General features: G+C 45.9%; 1 protein-coding gene across 2 annotated transcripts in view; it reads right to left on the bottom strand.

Annotated features, from left to right (window-relative positions):
* Window positions 1-895: 895 nt before the first annotated feature.
* akap12b (A kinase (PRKA) anchor protein 12b) overlaps window positions 896-16,279 on the bottom strand; it is a 189,515-nt gene continuing 174,131 nt past the window's right edge. For both annotated transcript variants that reach the window (XM_069932271.1, XM_069932272.1), the window contains 2 exons: window positions 9,245-15,712; window positions 896-2,218 (listed from right to left, as the gene is read on the bottom strand). In XM_069932271.1, the coding sequence (XP_069788372.1) occupies window positions 9,246-15,712 (6,467 nt within the window). In that variant the 3' untranslated portion in view covers window positions 896-2,218; window position 9,245. The remainder of the gene's footprint in view (window positions 2,219-9,244; window positions 15,713-16,279) is intronic.

The raw sequence follows: 16,279 nt of genomic DNA, 5'->3' as shown, positions 1-16,279 counted from the left end.
ATAATTGGAGGTGGTTGATCCTAGGCTCTATATTCGACCCTTAATGGAGAACATTTGTTAACTCAGAGCCTGTTGAATATTCAAAAGCCCAGCTCAGAGTGGTTGGAGCACATCTTTCTTGCAAGTACCTTGAATGCAGAAAGTAGCTGCAATCATCAAGGATCCACACCACCTGGGACATGCTCTGCTCTCACTGCAGCCATCAAGAAACAAGTATAGATGCCTCAAGACTCTTAGCACCAGATTCAGGAACAGTTGCTCTCCCTAGACTGTCAACAAACTCAGAGACTCATTCAAGAACTCTTACTCAATAATAAATAATGTTTAATGTTCCACAGTTGTTTGCATGGTTTTTTTTTCACATTTCTCTTTTGTGTGTTTTCTTGAGCATGTTTCTTTGTACTACCGATAAGTAAATATCCGCAGGAAAAAGTATCTCAGGTTGTATGTGATGTCATGCATGTCCTCTGACAATAAATATGAACTTTGAAAATGTGTGATCCATAAATTGCAGCATTACTAGTGGGAACCTAGAGTATGCCCCATTCAAGAAAAAGATCAGAACTTTTGAAAAGAAAAAGTTTTGGATAGTGCATCTGTAACCCTTCCTTCGCACCCCCACCACCTATCTAGGATAATGAGGAGGTAAGAGAAAAACATTTTCATGCAGCAACTTGTAATCTGAATGCCTCAAAAGAGAGAGTGGAAGCAGATTCCTCTCGATCTTCATGAAAAACTTGCAAGAGGAAATCCTGCAGAACTAATAGGGGAAAAAACTTGAAAGATTGAATATTACAATAGGAAGCATTCAGTGAAATCCGGGCAGCAGTGCAAGTCTCTTCATAAAGTCATCACTTGAACACAGATTCCATCTTAAGGAAGGTAATCACACAAATATGTTAATATTACTTTATTTGTAGAAGTATTCCAATATGGCTTAGGTACATGGGTAATACAATTTGTACAAATATCAATTTCACATTCAGTTATAAAAGCACAGCAGTATTAATGAGAACAGCTTTGAGTTGTCACTCCTGCCCTGGCTAATGAAATGTGTAGTAATTGCCATATTAACCTAATGGCATACTGAAAATATCATTAACGCAAGACAGGAGCATACAGTGATGTGTTACACACACAGGTGTTGGTTAACAAGGGAGAGGAAAGTCAGATGGAAGGTTTATTCAGCCTGGACATTCAACTCTCAACATTGCTTTCATAACAGGCAGCACATCCCATTGGAGGGGGGGGGGGGGGGGGGGGGTGGGGTGGAAATTCACAAAGACAGAGATTACATCAAAACCAGAACAATACAGTGAAGTGCTGAGCATTAATAGTCTACAATACCAAGGCACATCTTGGGAAATTGTTATGGGAATCCAAACAAACCTTAACAAGTAACCCAATTTAACAGCCTTCATTTTACGGTAGAACAAGCTTTTGGCGAGTCTTGTCTCCGCCAACATACAACTCCACTCAGACAATGACATTTCTGTTTTGCATTCCAACAGAAGCAACTAGCCAAAGGCAATTGTATGTCATCCTCATGTACGTTGGTGACAGATATGGTACAACTACAACCTTGGTTTAGGCACACTAAATGGCTCATCAACTCTGAACAATATATTACTCTCCATGGAGTGTTAAAAATTTCACATGTCACGCCTCAGGATGGCGATCACCCTGCCTCAGGCTTGGAGTTCATGCCAATGTACATCACTTTGGGACTATTTCACACTGCATTCAAGGTCAAGATTTTTTTTAAATTTGTCACCACTGGAATACTTTGGCAAGCATCAAGAACCAAGCCTGGGAGACAATTAAGTGGGGACAAACATTTTCCATCATTTACTAATCAGACCAATAAGGAGAACCAGTTTTTCAGGATATTTTCAAAATCAACTTTCACATTAAACACTATGATAAGGAGACTTATCTTGGTTCTGAGAACAAATACAGTAACCAGATGACAGCTCCCATCCCAACGTGCCGACTGTGGAAAAACAGCATTGCTTCAGATGACACAGTTATCATCAGATCAGGTGAAAAGCAAAAAACATTCGATTATATAATTAGTAGTGTATGTAAAGCTCTTGTACAGATTCAGGATTGTCAACAGAACTATCACTTCAGTGGTACTTGGTCTTGTCACAGTAGAGCGAAATTCTCCAGTCCTCCTTGGGTTCACATTCATTTTTCCTCAGAATTGTTTGGAGATCTGAAACCATACCCATATGTACACATTAGCATTTCACCCAGATTACTGTTCAGACTTCATACATCTTCATGACTGATGCAAACACAGAGTCAAATTAATGTTAACACTAAGTCAAATGGATGTGGGAGAAAATTGAGATTTTACCTAATCTCTGCTGAGAAACAGCAGTGCAGCACCTGTTTATTCAACATGGTCGAATGATTCAAGTGAATAAACCAAAGGTAAATGGTGTTGAGTTTTTCCCCTGACAAGGTTCCACCAGTTTGGCAGAAGCAGCAATACTCTTGCCTTAAACTTATTGGGTTATGCAAGTCATGAACTGTAGGGATGTGGTATTTTCAACCACAGTTTTTTGGCAATGTTGCAACAGTTAAGCTATGTATTTCTGGGGGGGGGGGGGGTGGATCGACAGTATTTGCCTGAGTGGGGTGTCTGGTAGGTACAGGTTGAGGCAATGTGATCCAATATGTAAACATTTACTTGCCTTGTGCACTGTTCTGGTCCCACACCATTTTTCTGGCAAGAAATTTTAAATTTAGACATACAGCACAGTAACAGGCCATTTCAGCCCACAAGTCAGTGCTGTCCAATTTACACCCAATTAACCTCAGTATGTTTTGAATGGTGGGAGGAAACCAGAGCCCCCCAGGAAAAACCCATTCAGATATGGGGAGAACGAACAAACTCTTTACAGATAGCGCAGGATTCAAACCCCGGTCCAAATCTTTGGAATCTGCACTACCCAACGCCAATGGTGGCTGTCCCTGAAATACACATTTCCCATTTACAGAAAACACATCAGTGAGTTTTGTAGTTTGACACTCATTGAGATCGAGGCAAAAAAGCAATACATCATTTTAACTTGGTTTTTTTGGACCACGGGAGCTGAGGTTTGAAACAGGCTTTGTACTTTGAATATCACAGTGAAAGTGATGAATGAAGTTTAGATCAACCATTGGACAGACCACGCAAGAGCTACCGAGAGCTTGACAAGAATAAGGATCCATATCGAGAGAGAGAGAGAGAGAGAGAGAGAGAATCTATATATATTAAAAAACTAAATGTTGATACCAGAGCATCACAAAAATTCACTGCACTAGATAAAAAAACATGAAGCACAAAACTCCTTTTAATGCAGTCAAACCCTGCTCGAGTTTCAGCATTCAGTTTCAGAAGAAACCCCAAGTCCTGCTACAAAGATCGAGGGACAAGCTGCCCTATTGCACAACAACAAACATTGGCAAGATCTTCTTGAATTTAGAGGCCGAGAGAATAGTAAAGTTATGACAACATCTTTAGACACGTCTTCCCCTCAGCTTTTTGTAGGAACTGCTCCCTCCAGGACTCTCTCATCTACGCATGGGTTGGGGACACCAATATCCCCGAGTGGAAAGCCTGCGAAAGAATGCAGCCCAGGACATCGCAGGCAAAACTCTCCCCACCATCGAGAACATCAATAGGGAACACTGCCTTCAGAGAGCAGCAGCAATCATCAAGGATCTACACTACCCAGAACACACTCTGTTCTCACTGCTGTCATCAGGAAAAGGTATGGGTACCACAAGACTCACACCACCAGGTTAAGGAACAACTGCTACCCCTGTGCCATCAGACTCAACAATAAACTCAATTAGGGACTCATTTAAGGACTTTTACTCTGTTCTTTCCTCTCTATATTGCAATTGTTTACATTCCCTTTTGTTTACATGTGTACATGGTGTACAGTTTGGTTTTGCACCACCACTAAGTGGTAATTTTGCCTTGCCTGCAGGTTGTGTGATGTCATACAGGTACTCTGACATTAAAATCTGAAATCTGAATCCATTCCCACGCAGACATGTCTGTTTATGGTTTTGTGCTCTGCCAAACAAGGAGTTGGAGGAGTCCAGCGGAACAGGGGTGAGGAGAGAGTGACGGCATGGTAAGGACTTAAATTAAAGCACTTATTGGAGCTCTGGCCTAGTGGTTTGGGTGAGGAGTTGGAGGCGTCAGAGTTCTGGGGCATCCAGTGGAGGAGGGGCGAGGAGAGAATGATTGGTAGAGGGCCAATAAAAGGAAGGTAAGGTAAAGGAGCAGCCAGCGAGGAGTGGCCCAGCGTGTGAGTGGCTCAGGGTAGGAGTGGGACTTGGAGGCTTTGGCTCACAAGGCTTCGGTGGGCAAAGGTCGAGGTCGAACTTGCTCACATTAAAGTAAGACTAGTTAGTTGTTTTCTCTTAAGATTCTTTTTTCTTTCCACTGCATTTGAGGAAAGAGAAAGAATGAGTGCAAGAGCAGTTTGCTGTTCTCAGTGTTGGATGCAGGAGGTCCTGGAGTCTTCTAGCTTCCCGGATGTCCATATCTGCGCCAGGTATGCTGAGCTACAGCTTCTCAGTGACTGTATTAGGGAACTGGAGCTGCAGCTCGATGACCTCATTCTGGTCAGGGAAAGTGAGGGTGTCATAGACAAGAGTTACAGCCAGGTTGTCACATCAGGGTCATGGGAGAACAAGTCGGTCACAGTTAGGAGAGGAAAGGGGAAGAATAAGGTGGCTGTAATCCTCAATAAGAAGTACTCCTCTTTGAGGACACTTTGGGTGGGGGGAGGGGGGGGGAGAACAGCCGAGCTGGGGGAAGCAACAGTGGCTGTGCCTCTGGCACAGGGTCAGACCCTGAGGCTCAGAAGGGTAGGAAAGGAAGAGGAGGGCAGTGGTCATAGGGGACTCAATTGTTAAGAGTACAGATAGAGGATTTTGTGGATGCAGTAAGGAGAACAGGGTAGTGGTTTGCCTCCCTGGTGCCAGGGTCCAGGATGATGCTGCTCGTGTCCAAGATATCCTTAAGCGGGAGGGAGATGAGCCAGAGGTCATGGTACATGTAGGTTCCATTGACGTAGGAAGAGAGAAAAGGCCCTGAAAAGTGAGTACAGGGAGTTAGGTAGTGAATTGAAAAGAAGGACCACAAAGGGTGCAACGTTGGGATTACTGCAAGTGCCATGTGACAGTAAGGGCAGGAATAGAATGGGGTGGAGCAAGGGGAAGGGATTCAGGTTTCTGGATCACTGGGACCATTTTTGGGGTAGATGTGATCTATACAGAAAGGATCGGTTGCACTTGAATCCCAGGGGGAACCAGGATTCTGTCGGGGATATTTGCTAAGGCTACTCAGGAGACTTTAAACTAGAATAGTTGAGGGAAGGGAACCAAATGGAAGAGAACAGCATGGAGAAGATTAGATTGCAAACAGAGAAAGCTTATAGACAGTGTTTGAGGGTGGAAAGGCAGGTGATAGAGAAGAGAGATGCTCTGTACGAAGATGGAAGGGAGATGATATAAAAAGAACATAATAGAGTTGTTTGTAAAGATAGGGGCAATCAGTAAGAAGTGGGAAATCTCTGAAATGCATACATTTTAATGCTAGGAGCATTGTAAGGAAGGTGGATGAGCTGAGGGAATGGATTGACACTTGGAAATAATAACGTGGTGGCAATTAGTGAAATATGGTTGCAGGAGGGATGTGATTGGCAGTTAACTATTACTGGATTTCATTACTTGAGGTGTGATAGAATCAGAGGGCAAGAGGGGGCGGTGTTGCATTACTTGTCAGAGAAAATATTACAGCGGCGCTTAGGCAGGATAGATTAGAGAGCTCGTCCAGGGAGGCTATTTGGGTGGAATTGAGGAATGGGAAAGGGGTAGTTACACCTTTAGGGGTGTATACAGACCACCTAATGGGGAACGAGAACTAGAGGAACAAATTTGTCGGGAACTAGCAGATATTTGTAATAAGTACAGGGTTGTCATTGTGGGAGATTTTAATTTTCCAAATATAGATTGGGAACCCCATTCTGTGAAAGGGGTGGATGGGTTGGAGTTTGTAAAATGTATGCATTTTACAAAATGCATAGTTAGTTTTTTTGTTTTTACAGCAATGCGTAGAGGTAACAACTAGAGAAGGGGCAATGTTGGATCTACTCATGAGGAATGAGATAGGTCAGGTAACGGAGATATGTGTTGGGGAGCACTTTAGGTCCAGTGATCATAATGCCATTAGCTTCAATTTAATTGTAGAAAGCGATAGGTCAGGACCTAGGGTTGAGGTTTCTGAGTGGGGGGAAAAAGCTAGATTTGAGGAATTGTGAAAGGATTTACAAGAAGTGGATTGGGACAATTTGTTTTATGAGAAGGATGTAGTAGAGGAATGGAGGTCTGTTAAAGGTGAGATTTTGATGGTACAAAATCTTTATGTTCCCGTTAGGTTAAAAGGCAGGGTCAAAGTTTGAGAGAGCCATGGTTTTCAAGGGACATTGGAAACTTGGTTTGAAAAAAGAGGGAGACCTATAATAAATAAGAAACAAAGAAAAAATAATTCATTGAATGCAAAAAGAATCTTAAGAAAGAAATAAGAAAAGCTAAAAGATATGAGGTGGCTATAGCAAGCAGGGTGAAAATAAGTCCAAAGGGTTTCTACAAATATGTTAATAGCAAAAGGAGAGAGGGATAAAATTGGACCCTTAGAGAATCAGAGCAGACAACTGTGTGGAGCCAAGAGATGGGGGAGATATTGAACATGTTCTTTACTTCAGTATTCACTGACTTGTGTAGGGTAAAGGAAGCAAAGAGTGTAATTATGGAAAATGTAGTGATTAAGAAAGAGGAAGTACTGGAGCTTTTGAAGCATACAAAGGTGGATAAATCTCTGGGCCACTACAGGATTTTCCCCAGGACCTGGAGAGGTTAATGAGGAAATAGCAGAGGCTCGGACAATGATTTTTCAAATGTTACTAGAGATGGGTATAGTGCCGGAGGATTGGTGTATTGCACATGTGGTTCCGTTGTTTAAAAAGGGTTCGAGGAGCAAGCCTGGCAATTATCGGACTGTACGTTTGATGTCTGTGGAAGGTAAATTAATGGAAAGCGTTCTTAGAGATAGTATATACAAGTATCTGGAGAGACTGGGTTTGATCAGGAACATTCAACACAGATTTGTATGGAAGGTCATGTTTGACCAATCTTGTTGAATATTTTGAAGAGATGACTAGGAATGTTGATGAGGGAAGAGCAGTGGATGTTGTCTACATGGACTTCAGTTAGGCCTTCGATAAGGCCACGAAAGGTTAGTTAGGAAGGTTTAGTCATTAGGTATTAATTTTGAGATAGTCAAATGGATTCAACAGTGGCTAGAAGGGAGCTGCCAGAGAGCCATAGTGGATAACTGTTTGTCAGGTTGGAGGCCAGTGACAAGCGGTGTGTCTCAGGGATCTGTATTGGGTCCTTTGCTGTTTGTCATATACATTAATGATCTGGATGATGGGGTGGTAAATTGGAAAAGTAAATATGGGAATGATACTAAAATAGGTGGAATTGTAGATAATGAAGAAGGTTTTCAAAGATTGCAGAGGGATTTGGACTGCTTAGCAGAGTGGGCTGAAAGATGGCAGATGGAATTTAATGCTGATAAGTGTGAGGTGCTTCATTTTGGAAGGAATAATCAAAACAGAGCATATGTAGTAAATGGCAGGGCTTTGAAGAATGGAGTGGAGCAGAAAGATCTAGGAATAACAGTTCATTGTTCCCTGAAGGTAGAATCTCATGTGGATAGAGTGGTGAAGAAGGCTTTTAGTATGCTGGCCTTTATAAATCAATGCATAGAATACAGGAGTTGGGAAGTGATGTTGAGACTGTTCAAAGCATTGGTGAGGCAGAATTTGGAATACTGTGTGCAGTTCTAGTCACCGAATTATAGGAAGGATATCAACAAGGGAGAGAGAGTGCAGAGAATATTTACGAAAATGTTACCTGGGTTTCAGAATCTAGACTACAAAGAAAGATTGAACAAATTAGGTCTTTATTTTTTAGAGCGTAGAAGGTTGAGAGGGGATTTGATAAAGGTATTTAAGATTATGAAGGGGATAGATAAGAATTGATGCGGATAGGCTTTTTCCATTGAGAGTTGGAGAAATTGAAACAAGAGGTCATGAGTTAAGGGGCAAAAGTTTAGAAGCAACATGAGGGAGAACTTCTTTATTCAGAGAGTGGTGGCTGTGTGGAATGAGCTTCCCTCTGCCTCTGCCCCTGCCTCTCCTCCCACCTTTTTATTCAGGTACCTGCCTTCATTGTGTTCATACCTTGAAGGCCGCAGGCCCGAAATGTTGGTTACCCTTAACTTCCTACAGATGCTGCATAACCTGTTGAGTTTCTCCAGCCCTTTTGTTTATTGCTTTAAAATTTTCATGTCACTGGGATGGTTCCCTGAAACTCCCTCCCCATAAACCATGGAACTATTTTCAGCAGGAGGACAATATACAGTTCACCACCCACCTTGGAGGGTGGTGATCTTGTCAGCAAAACCCAGATTTCAAATAAACAGTTTTTAAAAAAAAAAACAAAGCAAACTTGGTTGTTTGGGTGATATTCAGGAGATGCTGAACATTGACAGTTTTTACAATGATGGGGAGTATTTAGCAAATTTTCGATTTAAGAGCAAGGTTTTAGCAATGTCAATCTTTGCTACATCAAATAGTGAAAGCTTCAAATATTTATTCCATGACCCAGACTTGCATTGAATGAGTGTAGCAGTGTTTCCTTCCCCCCCCCCCACCCCACCAAAATCAGATATTAAACAAAAGCTTTATCTGCTCTCACCAACCAATGTAAAAGAATTCATTGCATTGTTCAATGACCAGGCAGGTTCTTCTTGGTGAAGAATGTTAATGCCTCACAACCAAAGTGTGCGGTCGTTTATTTGTTTGTGGAATCTTCTAATACCAAAATTCAGCTATATTGGGATTAAAACTGTTTTATGCACATAAATCTATAATTAATTGGCCACAAAGTTGCCTGGAGTTCCCCATTGCAAAGGAACAATCACAAATATAATCTAAATTTAAAGAGCCCAAATCTCTTGAAGTTGCATTTTGCTTTGATATGGAGCTTAATTTATTTAAGTCATTAGAAATTCTAACAAACCACAAAGATGTAAAAACTTCCAAGTGTGCAGAAAGGAGTCTGAACTACATTTCCCAACACCACAAAGGGTAGCTTCACTTGCCTCAGGATGCTGTTCCCCCAGCTGCATCTTTTGCAGGGTCCACTGCAGATGACTCAGTCTCCACTTCCTGGCTTTGCTTTTCATCTGCATCCAGTGAGCGATTTTGATCCATCTCGTCACCTTTTTTTGCCTCCATCTCATTTCCATCCAGTTTCTCATTTGCTATTCCTTCTGACAATGAGATTGTTCTGGCTTCTACATCATGCACTGAGGTGTGTTCTTCAGCTATCTGCTGGATTGTTACAAGTTGGGTTCTCTCTGCCATCTCTGTGGATGCAGAGGTTCTTTGGGGTGGCACCAATGAGCAACATTCTGCTTTGTTCACTTCTGGAGGAGGTGTCACATCACCTAAAGCACTGTCAGACAATGCTCCCTGCTCACTTTGCACTGATGCTAGGGATTCAGGCTCCTGGCCACCTCTTTCAGTTCTCTCCAGCATCATCTCAGCTGACTGCATCACTTGGTCTTTACCATCAACATCCTGACTACCTGAAGCTTTCAATCTCTCATCAACAACTTCACCTGTTCCTTCAATCACCGTATCATTTTGTAGCCTTGCTAACTTTTCTTCCTCTTCCTTCGTGACCAGTTGTTCCTGCAGCTGAGTTGGTATGAGGGCACACTGAGCCAACTGCATGCTTTGCTTTTCAAATGTCCATGTTTCATTCATTTCGACCTCTTCCAAACACTTTGGTTTCTGAGTAACATCTTCTATGATTTTGCATTCAGCCACCTTTCTACTGCTCTCTGCCTTTTGTTCATCAAGTGCTGCTCCCATTTCAGAAACTACATCAGGGGTACCTGACAGACTGACTGCAGCCACATCTATTGCAGTCTCTACTATGACAGCTGCAGTCTCGATTATTGAAATTTGCTTGACATCCTTGTGAGAGAGCTGAACCCAATCCACTGCACTCTGCTCTGGAATCTCAGCCACTACACTTGTTACAGTCTCTGCAATGACCTGCTTCTCCACAGGAGGTGCAGTCACTTGGAGCACATCTTCACAAGACTCGAAACTCTTAGTGATAGAAAGATCCTCCTTCAGTGTAACCATCTCATCCTGTACAGCTCGAGATTCATCAACCACACCATGCAATTTTACTTCAGGTACACTTTCCAAAGTAGGAGCTATTCTGTCGACATCTACTTCACATTTTTCTCTGGAAAACTCATTTGGAGTTGGCATGACAGCCATTTGGAGGGGTTGTTCCTTGATGAAGGATTCCTCAGCTGGTCCGCCCATCTCTGGACTAGTTTGTGACTCTGCTGTCATCACAGTGTGTACCAACTGTCCAGAAACAGCCTCAGGCAGCTTGTCATCTTGGGCCAGTCCACCAGATTTAGACGAGATCTTTTCAAGGGGTTCATCTTGTGCTGGTGTGTCAGAGTTCAACTTACATTCCACTTCCTCGACAGGCTCAGCCACACCTGTAACCTGTTCCTGGCTCGCCACGTCACTGGTTGTGCTCTGTGGCTCACCGGTTACTGATGTTTCAGTTAGTTTGGTTTCACCAACCTCTGGTCCCATGAGTGCTGTTTCCTCTGGACAAGATTCATGCCGATCTTTGAACTTCACTGCCAAAAAGGTATGGATTTCTGCAGCCAAATGGCCATTCTTGTCAATTTCAGGTTGCACCAATTGGGTTCCTTCCAGCTCATCACCTGCAGCTTTATCTTCTACCTCAGCCCCTGCAATTGTAGCCACTTCGCTCATTTCTCTGCATGTTCCTCCAGTCACAGCAGAATGTAGGATGGGTGATGCTGAACCCAACGAATCAACCACAGACTCTGGTGCTCTTTGTTCTTCAGGGGATATAACGAGCTCTTCACACACTCGTTCAACCATTCCAGTTTTAGCAACTCCTGCACCCTTTGGATCTTCAACTGCCTGCTGCATGACCTTAACAGGAGTGAGCTGATCCTGGGCTGCTTCAGAGCCCACAACCTTTTGGGAACCTTCAGTTCTCTTGATCTCCCCCTGCTGTGAGGTCTGGCCGCCATGCTCACATTTGCTCTCCTCCATTCCAAGTTTCACTGGAGCAGCAACAGCCACCTCATGATCCACCACGGCTGCTATTTCAATGGTCTCTGCACCAAGCACCTCACCTACTCCCATTGCTGCGACTGGAACCGTGTCTTTGCTGGGTGAAGTTTCAGAATGGCTGGCGGAAGTAACTTTGATAGTCTCTTCAGGTGGGACTTCAGTTACACTCACATGAGCAATGAGATCTAGGTCCTCACAGGGCATGACTTTGGGTGCTCCCAACGGAGATAGTTCCATGGTCTCTCTTCCACACAATGCCCCCATCATTCCCCCTGGCTTGACCCCAACAGGCTCATCACCAGGCAGATCTTGTGATGCCACTGGAATGCTTTCAGTTGTCTTTGTGTCACATTCCATCTCCAGAACACCCATATTTGGAGTGAGTTCACCAAGTTCCTCACTGGGTATATCCTCAGTTAAAATCACATGAGTGATGTCAGCAGGTTTCTCACCAGGTCCAACCTCCATTACTCCCACCGGAGTGACCACTGAGGTCTTTTCTCCACACACCATCTCAGTCACTCCCACTGCTGGAGTAATTACAGTGGGTTCTTCACCCTTTGGAGTCTCTGTTCCTTCTACTAGATTAACCTTCGAGGTCTCACTGCACATTTCCTTGGTCATTCCTGCTGCTGAAGTAATTACAGTGGGATCCTCATCCTTTGAAGCCTCTGTTTCTCCCACTGGAGAAGCCTCCAATGTCTTCTCTCCACACACTGCCTCTATCAGCCCAACTGTTGGAATGATCCCAGTGGGTTCATCATCCTTTGGAGCCTCTGATACTCCCACTGGAGTGAACTCTGACATCTCACTACACACCACTGCTGGAGTGATTCCAGTGGGCTCTACGTGATTCTCAATTTCCGTCACTTCTGCAGCAGTGATTGTAATGGCTTCTTCACCAGGAAGAATCTTAGTCACTCTCACTACTGGAGGGACCTCAATGTGCTCCTCACTAACCTCAGCCTTGCTCATTCCAGCTGGCAATACAACTTGCTCACTCTTTTTGACATGCTCCACTTCAGTCACCCTCTCCTCCACCTTTGCTGGAGTTTGGGCACCCTCTTCCTTTTCGTGTTCCTCCCAGATCTCATGGGCACCGACCTCCCTGCATTCACCCAGCATTTTCTCTGCCCCAGTCTCTGGACCCTTATCAACATCAGCCGCAGAAGCAATTTCACCCCTTCCTCCTTCCACCTGCTCAGCCACCCCTCCCACTTGCTCCACCACCACCTCATCCTTCCCATTAAACTGTGCTGGAGTTGTCCCAGTCGCTGTGCTTTCAAGAACTTGTTCTGATCCTACCACCTCGACAGCTGACGCAGGATGGGGAGAACTCTCTCTCTGATCTCCCTCTTTGCCTATTTGGATGGACAGATCCTCTGGGCTCACAATGTCCTCTCCTTCACCATGTTCCAGAATCATCTTCTGCATGGTTTCCACTTTCTCAGCCTCCTCCGTCAACTCGCCTCCATGCTCTTGTGCAACAATGCTTTCTCGCAGCTTGTGCAATGCCCCCATTGCCTCTGCTCCCTGTGGTGTGTCCATTTTACCAGCATGTGCTGTGAGCAGGCTCTGGTCCTGTGCCACTGCCAGGCAGGTTGCACTGCTCTCTGCCTCAATACACTGTGTTCCTGCATGCATCTCTGTCCTGGCCAGTTCACTGGGTGGTGTCTGCAGGGAGCTCTCTCCAACTGGCTCCGGGCTCAGAACCATTGAGGGTGTTCCAGCTATTTCCCGTGCCAACTCTGGCACGCCTGAATCGCTTGGACTTTTCTCTGCACCAATGTCTGCCACCAGCTCAGGCCTGCAGTCAACCTGAGCCACATCATGGCCGCAGGGCATAAAGGGATCAGTTGGCAGCTGCACCTTGTCTGCCACCTCCTCCAGCACCTCCTGAGTCTGCCTGGCATCTGTGGCCTCCTCTTCCTGGACAGGTGTCCCCTCCGCTGTAGTCACTGGCGTCTCAGTCAGCTGCGAAACTGCTGAAACCATCTCAGCCGTTTCTTCAGTGATGGACTCCTCGGCCACTGCTGCCTTGGGGAGAGGCTCCCGAGCTTCCTCAGCTACCTCATCAGGGGAGATGTCGCCATCCCTTTCCACTGATGTGGGCACCTCACCAAGTACCACTGGCCTCTTCGCTACCATCATCTCTTCAGCTCTTCCTTCGTCACCTTCGATGACCTCCTCAGTGAGGTCTGACACTGCAACTGATATCCATGATGGAGATCGCTCATCAGTGCTACCTTTAATGGCTTCCAAAGGTGCAGTGTCCAACACAGTTAGTCCACCATCAGTCACCTGAGCTGCCTCAACTCCTGCCTTCAGCCTCTCTTCATGTTCCCTCTCTCTGTCCACCGCATCGTACTCAGACAGCGGAACCACAGCTGGCGTCTCAGATTCCTCTTCCCTCCTGCTTCCCACAAGCTCTGCCAACCCGTTCTCTTTTCCAAGCAAGTCACTCTGGAGGAGTTCAGGCTTTGGGTCAGACTTCTTCTTTCTCCTACCAGATATCAGCTTCCTGAGGGACGCCCAGGAATCTTCCTTTGTAGGTTCAGTCTCGGGAGCCACTGCTTCTGGGCAGGGTACAGATTCCTCCCCTTGCTCTTCCAGTTTTGACTTAGACTTGCGCCTGGGGGTCATCAATCTCTTGAAGGACTCCCAAGTGGAGATGATCCCGTCTGTAGCCTCACCTTCCACAGGACTTTCTGCAGTTTCAGGAGATGCACCCGTCGGCTCCGGACCTGGAGGGCAGTCGACCTTGGGGTCTTCAGTATGCTCCTTTGCCTCAGGACCTTGGGCCTCTTCATTTGACTTCTGAAGCTCCAGGTCAGGCAGCTTCTTTGCCCTTTTCTTAGAGGATCCCATGCAGATGAGTGCTTCCCATGTCACAGGGACATCCGCTCTCTTCCTTGGGTCCTCTGTGCTCTGTTCCAGCTTTGGCTCCTCACCATTGGACTTTGGTTCTTCTTGTGTCTCAGACGACGTACTCTCGGCAGAGACGACTGTGGTGCTCTTTGCCTTTTCGGTCTGCTCCTCATCTCTGTCACTATCTGACAGCCCTTTGGGACGTTTCCTGGGTGTCACCAGCTTCTTGAAGGAGGCCCAGGCTGTGACTGCTTCCCTCTTCCTCTCACTATCACCAGAGGCGTCTAACTCCTCCTGCTCTGCGGGCAATGAGCTTGATTCAGCCACCTCTGCCGCGATCTGTGGAAAGGCTGGCGGACTATCCGGCTTTAGGCTGTCAGGACTGCTTTCAGATTCTGTCGAGGACTGCAGTCGCACCTCGTCATCCATGTCATCCCCTTTCTTGCCTTTCTCCTTCTTCCCAGACAGCATTCTGATGCTACTGACCAAGAGGAGCTTCTTCAGCGGACTCTCCTGTTGCTTGGACTTTGGCGAAGGCACCAACTCGCCCTCAGTTTCGCCAGTGGGCTGATGTGAGGGTACCTCCTTGCCCTCTGCCTGTGGTCCCACTGGCCCTTCATGGGCAGCCAATCCTGCTTGCCCCTCTGGTGATGTTCCAGGGCTAGGGGCTGGCTGGCCCACTGCTGAATCAGTGGTGCCCAAGTTCCTCATAGGCTCTGCAGCAGCATCATCCTTTCTAACATCAGGGGCCTTGGTTCCATCCGCAGCTGCCACACCAATGCTTGCCAACTCTGCTGTGAGATCTTCAAAGTCCTCCTCTGCTCCTTTATTTTCTCCCATCGCCTGATCGGTCAGGGCTTCGGCAGCTCCCCGGGAAGGTGGCTGGACTTCAGGAGCCTGTGCCGCCTGCTCACTCTCACCACTTTCAGCAGAACCGGGCTGCTCACCGCTCTCTTCCACCGTCTCATCCTTGGCTTTCTTGAAACTCTGCTTCCTCCGCAAACCCAAGAAAAGACCTTGCTTGAAAAACCTCTTCAGCGGTGAATCCACAGTGGTAGCCTCAGCAGGACTGAGGCCCGACTCCATGGTTGCCGGACACTCCTCGGCTTCTGGGGCTTTCGGCTCTTCCTGGTCAGTCCGCTCTGCAGCTTTTGCTGGAGAGAGGACTTCGGGAGAACTGCCCTCATCCTCAGTGACGGGACTTCCATTGCTCTCTGGGCTCCCTCCCTCCTGTGGCTTAGATTCGTCATCCTCCTCCCCTGCTGCACCATCACCCTCTTTTGTCACTGTCACCAGCTGCACTGGCTCAGACTTGGCCTGCTTCTCCTTCTTCACAGCGAACCTCAAGCCAACAAACTTGAGGACTTTTTTGAAGCCAATCTCAGCAGCCTGCACTTCCTCAGCTAGTTCTCCAGCCTCTGCCGGCAGCTCTCCTCCCTCCTGGGTGTCTTTCTGCTCACCGCCTTCGGTTTCGACACCGACCTTCTCCTGGTCCAGCTCCTTTTCCTCCATCTCTTCCCCTCTGGGTGCAGCCACCAGATCACGTTGTCCAACTGCAACACAAATAACCGAGTCACAACACAGAACCAGACAGATTTTAAAGTACAGTGTTTAAATATAGATTCCAAACCTGACCACCACTCAAGTTAGATTCATAGAGTTACACAGCATGGAACTGGCCCATCGGCCCAACTTGTCTATGCTGACCACAATGTCCATTTCCACTTTTTGTTTGGAATATTTTATTTATATTTTCACACAAGTTTGTAGTCATACACCACGTCCTCCCAGCGATGGCAGTTCACAATCACATATACATGTGTTCCTTTTCTTTATGACTTTATATACAAGGCCATATCTCTACCAACCCCACCTGGAGAACAAGACGATTCATTCATGCTACAATGACAATAACAAATATTAACATTAGGAAAAAATGGGGGCAGGGACTGTCGCACCTCAATGGACTGCCTCCTGGTCGGTGCTCTTTCTCAACTTTCCTTGATTGGGACCAGCGTGGGGCAAGAGAAAGCGGCAGCAGAGAATGGGGAAAGCAATCCCCCCCATGCACCTATGTAGTGCATGTATTGCTGGCATATCTTACAAAAGGTACTGTATTT

The sequence above is a fragment of the Narcine bancroftii genome, chromosome 4 (assembly GCF_036971445.1).
Source record: "Narcine bancroftii isolate sNarBan1 chromosome 4, sNarBan1.hap1, whole genome shotgun sequence".
Classification (NCBI taxonomy): Eukaryota; Metazoa; Chordata; class Chondrichthyes; order Torpediniformes; family Narcinidae; genus Narcine; species Narcine bancroftii.
Note: the sequence above shows the minus strand (reverse complement) of the source record. Positions and strands in the feature narration are given on the sequence as shown.